General features: G+C 45.1%; 1 protein-coding gene across 1 annotated transcript; it reads left to right on the forward strand.

Annotated features, from left to right (window-relative positions):
* The first annotated feature begins 11040 nt into the window (after positions 1–11040).
* Positions 11041–14568, forward strand: LOC122625575. Its single transcript, XM_043805663.1, has one exon. It carries the CDS (start codon positions 11041–11043, stop codon positions 14566–14568), a length of 3528 nt encoding a protein of 1175 aa, XP_043661598.1.
* The last annotated feature ends 906 nt before the right edge of the window (positions 14569–15474 follow it).

Raw genomic sequence — 15474 nt, forward strand, 5'->3', positions numbered from 1 at the left:
ATTTTTTCCAAGCACTAGCGACTACAACGCCAAACATACTCACTGGGGATCGCGACTTGTGAATCCAAAAGGAAAACAACTTTATAAGACTATAATAAAAGCCTCTAATAAACTTGACCATGTTTCTCCTGGGAGTCCTACATACTGGCCATTAGACCTCAATAAGCTGCCTGACATGATCGACTTCGCAGTTGCGAAAAATATTTCCCGCAGCTTGGTCAAAGCTGAATGTCTGCCAGATCTGTCATCAGATCACTCGTCTGTACTAATTCACCTCCGCCGGTACGCAGAAAACGTGAAACCACAACCATACAGACTAACATCATACAAACCAAATTGGCTCAGGTATAAAAAATATATAAGCTCACACATTGAGCTAAACCCAAAACTGAATACTGAAACTGATATAAAGAGTTGCGCGAGTACATTGCAATCCATCCTTACTGCAGCAGCTTTTACTGCAAAACCAAAAACCACAAACAAGAGGCGTTAGCTTCAAAGCGAACGGTCGTGTTTTTTTTCTGCGCTCCGAATTTATTTTTGTTTTGCTAAATCCAGCGGTGGAATTTAACAAATTCTTTAATAATTCAATTTCGTAATCCGTACTAGTTAAAGTGCCGTTCGCTTCGCGAGTGAATCTTTTGTGATATGTTCATTGTTTTAATAAATTAATTCAAACTGTTCTCTTTCTGTCTTTGCGTTTCGTTTACTCTCTTTTTCGTGCGTTGTCCGTAGTGCTTTAGTGTTGTTTTTGTAATTAACTGCACGGTGCACCCGCTCTCTCGCTCTCCCACACAAAATCTTAAAGTGCACACTGCGCTCTTGCGGTACATTTTCTGATTTTGTCTTTTGGTACAGTGGTCAAAACCCAATTAAACATGGAAACCAATGTTGTCTGCTTCCATAACAAATGCCGTCAGGTAATAAAGCCTGATCAGTCAAAATTGACCTGTGACCATGTGATAGAATGGTGCACACTAAGTGCGCTGGTTTTAACGGCCGAACAAGTGATGACCTAGCTAAAGGCCCTAATCTAAAATACTGTTGTGATACTTGCCTAGGAGTTGCGAATGAAATGCAACTCTTTATGCGCCAAACTAAAGGTGGCTTGAAAGGACTGATCAGCAGTTTTGGCGTGGCTAGAGATAGTTTTCGTCGAGCTGATGATCTTCTTTCTGCGCTTGATTCACAATTTAATAGCCCCAAACTATTAGAAGAATCTCCAAAGCGCAAGAAAGCCGCTGATGGTAGGCTGCCTAAGTGGAATGCCCCGCAACCTTCGGAAAGTGATCAACAGGACTCCACAGCTGATCAGTTGACGATCGCAGCAAACCCTCAAATGTTGCTTAGATCGGCAGCTAAAAAAGATTCGGTGCAATCCGATCAATCGGTTATGGAGGGAGTCCAGCCTGGGATTGCTACAGATTCCGTTTTGTCCGCACTGGTTTCTCAATCGGTGATTCCACCCGTCCCGAATTGTTTACCACCACAAAGGAATATTGAGTCCGGATTACCGGCACAAGTTGGCACTTCAGAAATACAACCTGCAGTGCCAAAACCCCTCTCGGTGGTTCCACTAAAGAAACAAATTGTTGTTTCTCGGCTTTCCCCTGATCAAATATCATCTGATGTACTGTCTTATATACAAGACAAAACAAAAGCCGACAACATAAAAGTGGAAAAATGTAACTTTTCTTATGCTAGGGACATCTCATCTTTCAAGATAACTGTCCCAAATGAGCTATTCTCAAACATATGTTCTGGTGATTTTTGGTCGGAAAGTATGATTGTGAAAGAGATTGAAGCTAAGATTAAAAATAGAAAAAAAGGGGCAGATCACTGCCCCATCCTCCTCTACTACTTCTACTTCTTTATCTTCAAAAAACTAAAATCTAGTCTCACTATCTGTTATCAAAATGTAAGATGCTTGTGTAGTAAGCTAACTAATTTGTATTCTAATAGTCTTTCCTTTGCATCCCATATTATTGTGTTTACAGAGACTTGGTTAAAACCGGAGATACTTAACTCCGAAGTTTTCACAGGTATGTACACAGTATACAGGCATAATCGTCCCTCCAGGCGGGGAGGTGGAGTCCTAATTGCTGTTAGGTCTTCCCTCACGTCAGTGGAGGTACTTTTTGACGAGTTCCGTCACTTAGAATTCTTATGCGTAAAGCTGTCATTTTCTGATAGCTATGTTTATATTACGTGCTCGTACATTCCGCCGTCTTCTGAGTTTCCTGAATATATTAACCATTTGTCCGCTATCCAATCCGTTACAAACAGACTGTCCGATAGAGACCAACTAGTTATCCTAGGTGACTTTAATATATCAGGCACTAAGTGGTCCACAGAGGAACAGTCAAATATTCTCCTGCCTATAGCACAGCATGACTTTATTGACGGCTTGCTTGACATATCGTTGTCGCAAGTTAATTATATTCAAAATTCTCTTGGTCGTTTATTGGATCTATGTTTTGTTTCAAGTCCTGAAAGTGTGTTTCTGACTAGAGTAGCACCTCTAAGTCAACCAGAAGATCCATACCATCCAACTTTCGAGGTGACAATCGACACAAAAGAGAGGCCAGAAAAGTCAACCAAACGAATTCATTGTCTTCGTAAGGCAAACTTTCAGTGGTTAAATCTTTTTATATCTGGCTTTAATTGGTCCGATCTATATTCTTGCAACATAATGGCCGATGCCATAGATATTTTTTATACTGCAATTAAATCATTTTTCAACTCTTGTGTTCCGATGTACTATCCGTCTACCTCTAACAAACCTCCTTGGTTTAATAAAGAGTTGACACATCCAAGAAATGTTAAGTCCAGACTTTATATAAAATTTAAAAATACCGGTTCTCAATCTATATTTTCTAAATATGTAAGTGCTCGGTTAAATTTTACCGTGCTTAATGCTCAGTGTTATAAGAATTATTTAAACCGTTGTAAGTTCCAGTTCGCACAGGATCCCAAACAGTTTTATAATTTCGTTAACACTAAGCGCAAAACAACTAGTTACCCTTCCTCGCTATTTTTTGAAAATACTTCGGTAGCATCGGATCAGGCAATAGCCGATCTATTTGCCAAGTTTTTTCAAACCACATATTCTACGTTACCTCATTCCGAACGACCTTACTCTTACGCGGTATCAAAGTCAAATTTAATATTCTGTCCCATTTTAAACGAAAGCTCACTGCTTTATGATCTTCAGCGAGTTAAGCCTGTCTATTCGCCAGGTCCCGACGGAATTCCTGGCTGTGTGCTTAGATTCTGTGCGGAAGCCTTGTGCAAACCTCTGTTTAACTTATCTCTGGAATCTACACAGTTTCCCCAAATATGGAAGGAGTCCTTTGTGATCCCTCTCCATAAGAAAGGTAGCAAATCGGATGCAAGCAATTATAGAGGAATCTCCAAATTGTCTGCTATCCCTAAGCTTTTTGAAAACGTTATCACTCCTCATTTGCAGCACCTTTTTAGGTCAATTATTTCACCATGTCAGCATGGTTTCATGAAACGCAGATCAACAACTACTAACCTTCTGGAGCTAACCTCCCTTGTAGTACAGGGTTTCAAAAATAATCTTCAAACAGATGTCATTTATACGGATTTTAGTAAAGCATTCGACTCTGTTAATCATTCACTTTTAATAAAAAAACTTGATTTATTAGGTTTCCCTGTTGATCTCCTAAATTGGATTCTAAGTTATCTGAATGGCAGGACGCAACGGGTCCTCTTTAAAAATTCTCTTTCTTGTATTCTCCGAGTCACATCCGGCGTCCCACAAGGGAGCCACCTAGGTCCGCTCCTTTTTACCTTATTTATTAACGACCTTCCCTTAATAATAAATCATTCGCGTGTACTAATCTACGCTGATGCTGTAAAATTATGCTTGCAATATAAGGACATTTCTCGCCATTTGGACTTACAATCCGATCTAGATTGCTTTCAAACCTGGTGCCGTGATAACGTATTAAACTTAAATGGCTCTAAGTGTAAGGTTATGACCTTTTGTCGTGCCAACTCAATGCACGCAACTTACACTTTAAGTGGGTGCTCTTTGGACAGAATAACACATGTTGACGATCTTGGTGTTCTTCTGAACCCTAAACTTAAATTTTCAGACCATATTTCGTCTATTGTCAATAAGGCCAGGGGTGTGCTTGGTTTTATAAAACGGTGGTCAAAGGAATTTGATGATCCTTACATGACCAAAACCTTATTTATTTCTCTAGTCCGTCCGATCCTCGAGTATGGATCACCTGTTTGGAGTCCACAATATGAAGTTTACTCGGACCGCATTGAATCGGTTCAAAAGAACCTCTTACTTTTTGCCTTACGGCGCCTTAATTGGGATGCAAACCTTAGATTACCTCCTTATTCGAGTAGATTAATGTTAATTAACATACCCTCCTTAGCTAACCGTAGAACGATGCTTGGAACAGTCTTTATTTTTAACCTTATTCGTGGTGAAGTTTACAGTCCCGACTTGGTTAGTCGGCTAAACTTCACTGTTCCAAGCAGATTTACTAGAAATTACGTACCTCTAATTTTAAATCAATGTAGACCTAACTATGAGTTGCATGTTCTGACTATAATAGATTCTATCCTATTATCTTTAATTCTGACTCTCTGCCGTTCTTAAAGCGATTAATACTAACGTATTTAACAAATTCTTAGATCTTACTAGTATCGCGTCTATCTTCCCGCGATTCGAGCCGTACGATACACGGCAGCGCCCCTCGGCCGGTGGGCGGGAGGTGTGGCCGTGGGACTCGCGCGAATTATAAGAATTATTAGCCTCTTCCAGGCAATTTATTTCATTAATAGGAGTTAAAATATTTTGTGTTCCATATTGTTTTAAATTAGTAAAAATTACCTTTCAGCGACGAATATCCGCCTTGTTTTTGTTATGCAAAAACAAGAGCCCTCAGAGCGACGTTTGTAGTCGTGAATAGCCAACAAATTTTGTTGATGTGCGCACCTTAGCTTGGTGATGAATTCGATACTCCTCGCTAAAAACAGTTGTAGCCAACTTCTCGTAAATTTTGTATGCTATCTTTTTAATTCTTGTTTGTATTACATGGCACTAGCCAACAATCTATTACTCACTAAAATTCTAATATTATTGTAACTACAACAAAATAAGTAGGTAAACATTTCCAGAAGGGGTGCTGACGCACGAAGTGGAGTAGGTCAAAAACGATGGCATAACGTTTGACGGACAACCTTGACAAAAGGGGATCGTATTGTGCGGCCCGCGACGATCCGTCAGGCATGCGGATGCATAAAGGGGAGGGAACGTTGCCGAAACATTGCCCGATCGTTTTACGATCAAGCTACAGCTTGTGGGGCTGTGAGGACTGTTGACTGACGAACGGTACGAACTTTTTCAGGCACTACTAATATTTATTCTTGTTATGTTTATGTGAGGGGCTTACCAAGATCCCACGACCCAAAATCGACGAGCTTACGCCGGCGTCATGGTGCCTGAACATCAGATGCCTCTCCCAGGAGACAGGCACGAATACACCGACGTAACAAAATATCGAAACATTTTTCAAAATGTTGGACGTGGCAGCATTGAGCGGTTTGTTGGCATTAAAAAGGGCGGGGCAAAAAGTTTTTTGGCAAATCGATAGAAATTTGTAAGACTAATACAAAAATGAAAAAATATCAAATCATTTTTAAAAAATGTGGGCGTGGCAGTTTTGGGCTGTTTGTGGGCGCTGGAGTGGGCGTGGCAACATGATTCCACAAACTTGCGCTGCTTCTATGTCTCTGGAGTCTGTATGCTTAATTTGAGCTTTCGTAGTTCCTGAGATCTCGACGTTCATACGGACGGACAGACGGACGGACATGGCCAGATCGTCTCGGCTATTGATCCTGATCAAGAATATATGTACTTTATATGGTCGGAATCGCTTCCTTCTGCCTGTTACATACTTTTCAACGAATCTAGTATACACTTTTACTCCACGAGTAACGGGTATAATTATTAATTATGTTTTCTTGACCAATTTACACATTACTGGGTTTTTAAGGACTTCATAATGCTAATAGCGAAGCTCATTTCAACTCTAATGTTGTAAACCTATATATTGACAATGTCAGGGAATATCTATCTAATGAGATGCGTGAGTTTTGTACAGAAAAAGGCATCAGCTTTCATTTACCGGTTCCTCACACGCCACAGTTAAATGGTGTTTCAGAGCGCATGAAAAGAACCATAACTGAAAAAGCTCGATCGATGCTTAATGGTGCTAAACTTAGTAAAAGTTTTTGGGGTGAAGCTGTTTTAACAGCAACATATCTGATAAACAGATGCCCAAGTAGAGCGCTGGGAAATTTAAAGAAAACACCATATGAAATGTGGCATAATAAAAAAACCAGTTTTGAAATATTTTAAGATATTCGCTTCGACAGCATAAGTACTTAATAAAGTAAAAAAACGCAAGTTCGATGAAAAATCAATAAAGTGTATAAATTAATTAAATGTGGGTGCTGCAGGGGAAAATCCCTCTCTTCAATCCTCCAGGTACCCCTGGCAGATGCCTAAATGCGGGGAAGGCGAATCCAATTGGAGATTTATGAAGATTATGATGGCTTCTGGCCTAGGGACTCAGAAAGCGGTAATAATAAAATTCTAACGGCGGATCACCGGAGTCGTCAGTATTAATTAAAGAGAAGCCAAAAGTATCTTACAGGTTGTTAGAAAAATGTTTAATGAATGCCCAAACATATTAAAATGATATTCCCAATTCTTTTGAAGAAATTAAATTTCATACTGATAAAGCTCTTTGGGAAAAAGCCATGCAAGATGAGTTAAGATCTCATTTTGAAAATGAAACTTGGTGGAAAGGCCTGAAAACAAAAACGTAGTAGATTGCAAGTGGGTATTTACAATAAAACAAAATGAATTTGGTAATTTGGTAAAATATTAAGCCAGGCTTGTTGCGCGTGGATTCAAGCAAGAATATTTGAATCATTATAAAGAAACATGTGCACCAGTTGTACGAATTTCAAGTTTTCAATTTCTTCTAACATTTTCAAATCAACATAAATTAAAAGTTCATTATATGGATGTAAAAACTGAATTTTTAAATGGAATCTTAAAAGATGAAATTTACATGACAGTTCCACAGGGTTTGACACATGATAAGAACACAGTTTGTAAGCTTAATAAAGCTATTTATGGTCTGAAACAGGGTGCTAGGTGTTTGTTCGAAGTTTTCGAAAATGTACTCAAGGAAGTTGGTTTTGAAAATCTAGGAGTTGATCGTTGTATGTATATTTTAATTAAAGGAGAAATTTCTAAAAACGTATACTTATTGTTATATGTAGATGATATAATAATTGCTACAAAGTGCTCTAGTACAATGTAGAACTTATAAAATAAATAGAATGGCGGATTTATTTGAAATCCGATATTTCATTGGTATTAAAATGGATAGAAATATCGATTAACTATGTCTAAGTCAGTCATCTTATATAAATAATGTTTTAAGAAAATTCAATATGGAAAACTGTAATCCAGTAAACACACCCCTACCAAACAAACTGAATTATGATGCTTTGCAGTGCAAAGAAACATATGATGCACCATGTCGAAATTTAATTGGATGTTTAATGTACTCGACCGGATTTAAGTACTTCAATAAGTATTTTGAGTCGATACAGTAATAATAACGAATTGTGGGAATGCCTTGGATATGTTGATTCAGATTGGGCAGGCTGCGAGACTGATAGAAGAAGTACTACAGGGTACTTGTTTAAAATGTTTGAAACATGTTTGATTTCCTGGTGTACCGTGAAACAAAATTCAGTCGCTGCTTCATCTACCGAAGCAGAATATATGGCCTTATTTGAAGGCATTAGAGAAGCATTATGGCTTAAGTCATTAATGAATGAAATGAAGATAGACTTGGATTTACCAATAGACATTTATGAAGATAATCAGGGTTGTATTAGCATTGCCAATAATTCAACATGTCATAAGAGAACAAAGCACATAGATATTAAATATCATTTCTCCCGCGAACAAATTGAAAAGAAAATAATTTCTGTAAAGTATATTTCCACAGACTCACAACTGGCAGATATATTGACGAAACCTCTACCAACGGCAAGGTTCCTAACTTTGAGAGATAATTTTGGACTTGTAGAATAAATACTAGCACCTTACATTTTTGTATATATATATATAACTACTCCTGAATAATTATACCCGTTACTCGTAGAGTAAAAGGGTATACTATATTCGTTTAAAAGTATGTAACAGGCAGAGGGAAGCGTTTCTTGATCGGGATCAATAGCCGAGTCGATCTGGCCATGTCCGTCTGTCCGTCCGTCTGTCCGTCCGTATGAACGTCGATATCTCAGAAAAACAACTTTTTGCCACGGCCACTTTATCGCCCACAAACTGCCACGCCAACACTTTTGAAAAATTTTTTGATTATTTTTATTCTTATTCTTCTAATACTATTAATTAAATTATATTAATATTTATAACAATTGTCGCGGATCGAATATTGTTATCGATAGGCTAGTTAGTATTTTTAAGAAGTCCGAATGTGGAAGGATTTGTAAGCCCATATGTGTCTGGGCACATTGTTTTTCGCCATTGTAAATTGCCGCGAAAATTAAGCTTTCATTGTCGTGTAAGAGTTGGAGGACACACTGCGGTGAGCTAATAAGTTAAGTTAGTTGAAATTGTGAAACATTGAAGTCTTCCAGAATAAAACGTGTTCTACTACCACGGATTAGTCTGCCCCTTCTTTCGGGAACCAATGTGTAGAGTAGCCGTTTAAGGCAACTCCAAGTGACGCACGACGACAGCCTTTTATTCGCAGTCCTAGGGCGACTGCAGGGGCAACTTGCGCTGGAAAGACGGTTTAGACGGCCAGCTAGAGAGTTGCCGGAGCTGGAGTGACGGTTTAGACGGCCAGCGAGGAGGATTTGTGTGAGCGCAGCCAGCGCTACGTAACGGCAGAGGAGTCGCAGCCAACGACATAGAGGGACGCAGCCAGCGTCGAACGCCGATACGAACGGGTCGCAGCCAGCGACAAGGAGACGCAAGAAGCGTCATTTGTGGAGACCGCAGCCAGCGGTCAGAAGGCGCAAAGAGCGCCAAGCATCCGTGGCCGCAGCCAGCGGCACGAGGCGTCAGAGACGCCATTTTGGACGCGTAGAGGCGCCGCCATTTTGGACGCGTAGAGGCGCCGCCATTTTGGACGCGCAGAGGCGCCGCCATATTGGACGCGCAGAGGCGCCGCCATTTTGGAGCTGGGAAAGATGCAGCATTCCCCCAGGAAGAGTGCCCGGCTGAACGGAGGAGAAGCCACCCCTATAACAACAGTGAGTCAGCAGCCAGCCAGTAGTGGAGCAGAAACTCGGACGCGGGTGAACATCACGGCGGCGTCGATTCCTTGCCCGGCCACTACGGTGACTACAGTAGCTTCCCAACCTAGAAGTACTGCTGTCACAGCTGCGAGTTCAGTACTGGAGGTGAACCAGCCCCTCGCGTTGGAACTCATGGAGAGGATCGCAGCGTTGGAGAGGGAGCTGGAGAAGGCTAGATCCCTGGAAAGTGTGAGCACCGCCAATTGCGCGCCAACCGCAGTTGGCGCCAACAGTGGAGCGTCGGGGCGGGCGCCATTTTAGAGCGGCCAGCCAATACCCACATCTAACGGAGAGGGCTTACATAACGGGGTCGGGTCGGTGCCATACAACGGTGACGGTGCGAGCGGTGCGGCCTGCACGCTGCCGCCATCTTCGAGTGGACCGCCATTGCTAACTACTAGCAACTATTTTGTGGAGCCACTGTGTGCAACAGGCACTGCGCAGCCAGCGCATGGACTCGTGCTACCGGGCGTGAGCATCCACAATGCGGCAACAGCACTTGTCGGATCCTACGCCGCGACGACGCCGAGTGGAATCCAGGGAGCATATGGGCCAAGGAAGCTTCCGAACTTGCCTATATTTGGAGGGCAGCCCGAGGAATGGCCGATCTTCAGCTGTGCGTTCGTGGAGACGACCCGAGCGTACAACTGCACGGACCTGGAGAACAACCAGAGGTTGTTGAAGGCGCTGAAGAATGAAGCGCGCGAGGCAGTGAAGGCGCTATTGATTCATCCAGGAAATGTCAGCGCCGTGATGGAGCAGCTGCGCTTTAGGTTCGGACGACCGGAGCAGCTTATACGCAGCCAGCTCAACAACGTGCGAGAGGTGCAGCCAATTTCGGAGCACAATTTGGCGAAGATCATTCCCTTCGCAACCCGAGTGAGTAACCTCGCGGCCTTCTTGCAGTCAGCGAAGGCGGAGCAGCACCTGGGGAACCCAACCCTCATGGAGGAGCTTGTGGCCAAGCTGCCAACGAGCAAGCGAGTGGACTGGGCCAGGCAACGATTGCGCCCTTCCCACTGTAGTCCACTTCAGCGCGTGGCTACAGGAGTACGCAAACGTGGTGTGCACGGTTTGGACGTCGAGGGAAGGAGCGAGGCGTCGACTTCTACATGCAAGCGTCGACATTGATGCGATCAAGATGATGCATGGAGGTGTCCATCTGTGGGACAGCATGGAATATTGAACTGCAGAATTATTGGAGCTCACAGGGTGGAGCATGTGAGGCATCGCTCTGCTCAAAGCTGCGAAGCGGGCACACGGCTAGATCCTGCTATACGCAAGGTGAGTGCCAGATTAATGGATGCCGAAGGGAGCATCACCGTCTGCTACATGGTGCGGACGAGGAGCGAAGGCCGCTGCAGCGAGGTGGCTTCAGACGCCACGAAAGGAACCAGCAGCCAGCAGTTTCCAGACACAGCCCGGCCAGGGACCAGGAGAGGAACCGGCAGCCAGCCGTTCCCAGCAACAGCCTGGAGAGAGGAGCTCCGCGTGAAGCGGGAACGCCCATGCAGAGGAATTTGAGCTGCGTTGACGCCGAAGGAGGCCGTCTACTGTTACGCTGTACGGATTACGCTGTACGGAGCGGGGCGAGAGGTGGATACGTATGCGCTCCTAGATGAGGGTTCCTCCGTCACGATGATCGATGACGAGCTACGAAAGGATCTTGGAGTGCAAGGAGAGCGTCGGCAGCTAAATATCCAATGGTTTGGAGGTAAGGCAACCAGAGAGCCTACCAACGTGGTGAGTCTGAAGATAAGTGGAGTTGGAAAGCCCACTCGCCATGTATTGAAAAACGTTTATGCCGTTTCGAATTTGAGTTTGCTGATGCAGACATTGAGCCGACGAGATGTCCAGGGCGTGGACAGGGATGCGCGTCTGCCGATGAAGCCTTACCGCAACGTGGTGCCGAAGCTGCTCATCGGCCTGGATCACGGACATCTGGGGTTGCCATTTAGGACGAGGCGGTTCGCTCGAGAGGGACCGTATGCGGCCGCAACCGAGCTGGGCTGGGTTGTGTTTGGGCCTGTAAGTGGGCAACCGACCACGCCGTCACCGAGGTCCTGCCTACTTGCCGTGTCAGTGGATGACGCGATGGAAAAGATGGTGGAGGACTACTTCGACATGGAGAACTTTGGAGTGAAGCACGCGCCGCCGGTCGCAGCCAGCGATTATGTTCGGGCCCAAAGCATACTCGAAGACACCACGGTGAAAGTGGGGCGTCGCTACCAGACGGGATTACTCTGGAAGGACGACCACGTTGTGCTGCCACCGAGCTATGAGATGGCGTACAGGAGGCTGGTCAACGTCGAGAAGAAGATGAAGCGCAACAAGCCGTTGGCGCAGGAATACGATCGGATTATAAAGGATTACGTGTCTAAAGGATACGCGAGGAGGCTGCAGCCGGAGGAGGTCGCGGTAAGGAGCGATCGCCTATGGTATTTGCAACATTTTGGTGTCGAAAACCCAAACAAGCACGGCAAGGTACGGCTCGTGTTTGATGCTGCAGCCAAAGTTGGAGGAACCTTGCTAAATTCGGAGCTGGACAAAGGGCCTCAGCACTATAAGCCTTTGCCGGCTGTGTTCTTTCATTTCAGAGAGGGAGCCGTCGGAGTCTGCGGTGACATCAAGGAGATGTTCCACCAAGTGCTGATCCGACCCGAGGATAGATGTTCCCAACGATTCCTCTGGAGAGATGGCGACGACGAGAGAGATCCGGATGTCTACGAGATGAACGTAATGACGTTTGGAGCAGCCTGCTCGCCGAGCGCTGCGCATTACGTGAAGACTATGAATGCCCTGAAGTATCGGGATTCGGATCCGAGAGCGGTCAAGGCCATCACCGACTACCATTATGTTGATGACTACGTGGACAGTTTCGCTACAGAGAGCGAGGCTATCAGCGTATCTACCCGAGTGAAGGAGATACACAAGGATGCTGGATTCGAATTATGCAAGTTTTCATCCAGCTCACCCACCGTGGAGACGGCTTTAGGACCTGGTCGAGTCAAGAGCGTCGGATGGGGTGAGGCTGAAGAGAAGATCCTCGGAATGCGTTGGCAAGTAGCAACAGATGACTTCAGATTCAACGTGGAGTATCATCGAGTGCCAAGCAGCGTCCTGAGTGGAGATCGAGTCCCTACGAAGAGGGAATATTTGAGCCTGGTGATGTCAACGTTTGATCCCCTGGGATTCCTGTGCTGCCTCATGGTTGCAGCGAAGCTGCTGCTGCGAGAGATTTGGAGGCAGAAGATCCAGTGGGACGAACCACTACCGGAGGAGTTAGGCAAAGCCTTTGCGATTTGGCGCAAAGAGATGGACGCCGTGGGACAGTTCCGATGTCCGCGCCATTATTTTGGGCGTGGAGCGGTCCGGGCCGTAGAGTTGCACGTCTTCGTGGATGCTAGTCAGGCAGCATTCGCGGCGGTGGCCTATTGGAGGGTCACATATGAGGACGACGACGTGCAGGTGAGCTTCGTGAGTGCAAAGGCGAAGTGTGCCCCAATGAGAACGATGACGATCCCACGGCTGGAGCTGCAGGCAGCAGTTCTTGGAACCAGGCTGATGAACACTGTCAAGGAGGAGCACAGTGTGGTCATCACGGACCTGGTGTTATGGACGGACTCTAAGACAGTGCTGAGATGGATCGGCAGCACCCACCGCCGGTATAAGCAGTTTGTTGGCAACCGAGTGGCGGAGATTTTGGAGTCGTCGAAGGTTTCCCAATGGAGATGGGTGCCTACAGCCGACAATGCGGCTGATGATGCGACGCGGTCGCAGAAAGGAGTCGACCTTAGCCAGGAATCAAGGTGGCTAAGAGGACCTGCATTTTTGAGGCAGCCAGCAGCCATCTGGCCGGGGCCTGAGGAAGGAACTGAGCGTGTTCCAGATGCCCCTGATGAAGAAGAGATGCCCAGTGAGTTTGCATTAGTTGCGGCAGACGATTTTGTTATTCCGTTTCAGAGATTCTCGAGCTTCAGTCGCCTGGTGAGGACCACAGCCTGGGTCCTACGGTTTGCGCGCTGGTGCCGCAAACAGCGAAACGAACTCGAGGAATACGGCCTTACTGCAGCAGAATGTAAGGCCGCGGAGAACCTGTTGGTCAGACAGGCACAATTGGAGTCGTTCCCCGACGAGATGAGGTCGGCGGAAACTGGACAGGACGTCGCTAGATCGAGCGACATTCGAGGGTTGGTGCCCTACCTAGACGAGGACGGGATTCTGCGAGCTTACGGCAGAATTGATGCCGCACTGTGCATCCCGTACAGTGCGAGGAGGCCCGTATTACTGTCACACAGGCACAGTCTGACAGAGCTGATTGTGAGAGACTTCCACGCCAGGATGAAGCATCAAAATGTGGATGCTACGATTGCGGAGATCCGGACAAAGTTCTGGGTCACAAAGATGAGGCGTGTGATGCGGGGAGTCATCTCATCGTGCAACGAGTGCAAGTTGCAGCGAGCGCGGCCGATGCCGCCGATAATGGGACCCCATCCGGAAGACAGACTGGATGCGGGTGGATGGCCATTCAAATACACAGGACTGGACTACTTTGGGCCACTGCTGGTGACTGTGTCCCGTCACAAGGAGAAGCGTTGGGTCGCCTTGTTTACGTGTTTGACGACAAGGGCGATTCACCTGGAGCTGGCGCATGACCTGTCGACGGATTCCTGCATAATTGCGATCAGGAACTTCGTCTGCCGTAGAGGGCCAGTATATAGACTGCGCAGCGATAACGGCAAGAACTTCGTGGGAGCTGACAGGGAAGCCAGGCGCTTTGGTGACGTATTCGAGATGGTGAAGCTTCAGAGTGAGTTGTCAAGCAGAAGCATTGAATGGGTTTTTAATTGTCCAGCGAACCCGTCTGAGGGCGGAGTTTGGGAGCGCATGGTGCAGTGCGTCAAGAGAGTACTGCGTCATACCCTGAAGGAAGTTGCGCCGAAGGACCATGTATTGGAGAGTTTCCTGATTGAGGCGGAGAATATTGTAAACTCGCGTCCGCTCACCCACTTGCCTGTGGATGCGGACCAGGAGGCGCCGTTGACGCCAAACGATCTACTCAAGGGAGTAGCCAATCTGCCGGATACGCCTGGATTGGATGCGGAGCTGCCCAAGGAGGGTTCTACGAGGAAGCAGAATAAAACGTGTTCTACTACCACGGATTAGTCTGCCCCTTCTTTCGGGAACCAATGTGTAGAGTAGCCGTTTAAGGCAACTCCAAGTGACGCACGACGACAACAATAATATAAGCTTGAGTCTTTTTAAATACTCATTCTTATAATATTATTTTTCTGTTAAGTATTTTTTCTGTGTTCAATAAATCATAATTTTTAAATATTTAATATATATATATTTATAAATATTTTATAAAGTCGTGTATATAATTCTTAAAAATACCTCGTCTAAATAGACCCACTGCTTCTCAACGTGCTTGCTCACACATGAACACGAATATATTTAAAGACTTACAATTTGGCTCCGTTCATATCTTATGTAAATGAATCGAGAGAGATAATTTATATTTAGGATTTGTTATCTGAGGCGACATGGGTGCAGTGCTCAAAAACATGTAATCTAAGTGCACACTACATGAGTCAGTCACTTGAGATCGTTCCCCGCCTCCTAAAATAGTCCCTTAGTGGGTGACCACAGATAAGTCCTCGCCGCTCAATATAGGCAGATGTGCCGGAGCGTGGGACCTCGATAAGGCGGGGACTATTTACTTAGGCCTCTGCGTAGGCCATTTACTTTAAGATGCGATTCTCATGTCACCTATTTAAACCAAAGATATTTCCACATAAAATTAGTTTCTTACAAAAACTCAACGAGTAAAATCTTCTCATTTGGGATCTTTACATTTGGTCAATCGAGCCTTAAATCGACTCTGCAGTTTCCCCCTATATGGTAAGGGACTCAGAGAAAGGCCAGCTCCTTTAAGCATTGCTAAGTTAATCTTGCAGCTAAAGGTAGCAAAAATAATTAAAACTTTTCCCCTATATGGTAAGGAACACAGTATAAATATAAAAAGCCAAAAAGATACAAAAGAATCTTTTATGTTTTAAATAAAACGAC

Source organism: Drosophila teissieri, unplaced genomic scaffold (assembly GCF_016746235.2).
Source record: "Drosophila teissieri strain GT53w unplaced genomic scaffold, Prin_Dtei_1.1 Segkk125_quiver_pilon_scaf, whole genome shotgun sequence".
Classification (NCBI taxonomy): Eukaryota; Metazoa; Arthropoda; class Insecta; order Diptera; family Drosophilidae; genus Drosophila; species Drosophila teissieri.

What these genes read in the sequence shown, in the direction of transcription:
- LOC122625575 (XM_043805663.1), top strand. Translation starts at nt 11,041, where the DNA reads ATGATCGATGACGAGCTACGAAAGGATCTTGGAGTGCAAGGAGAGCGT.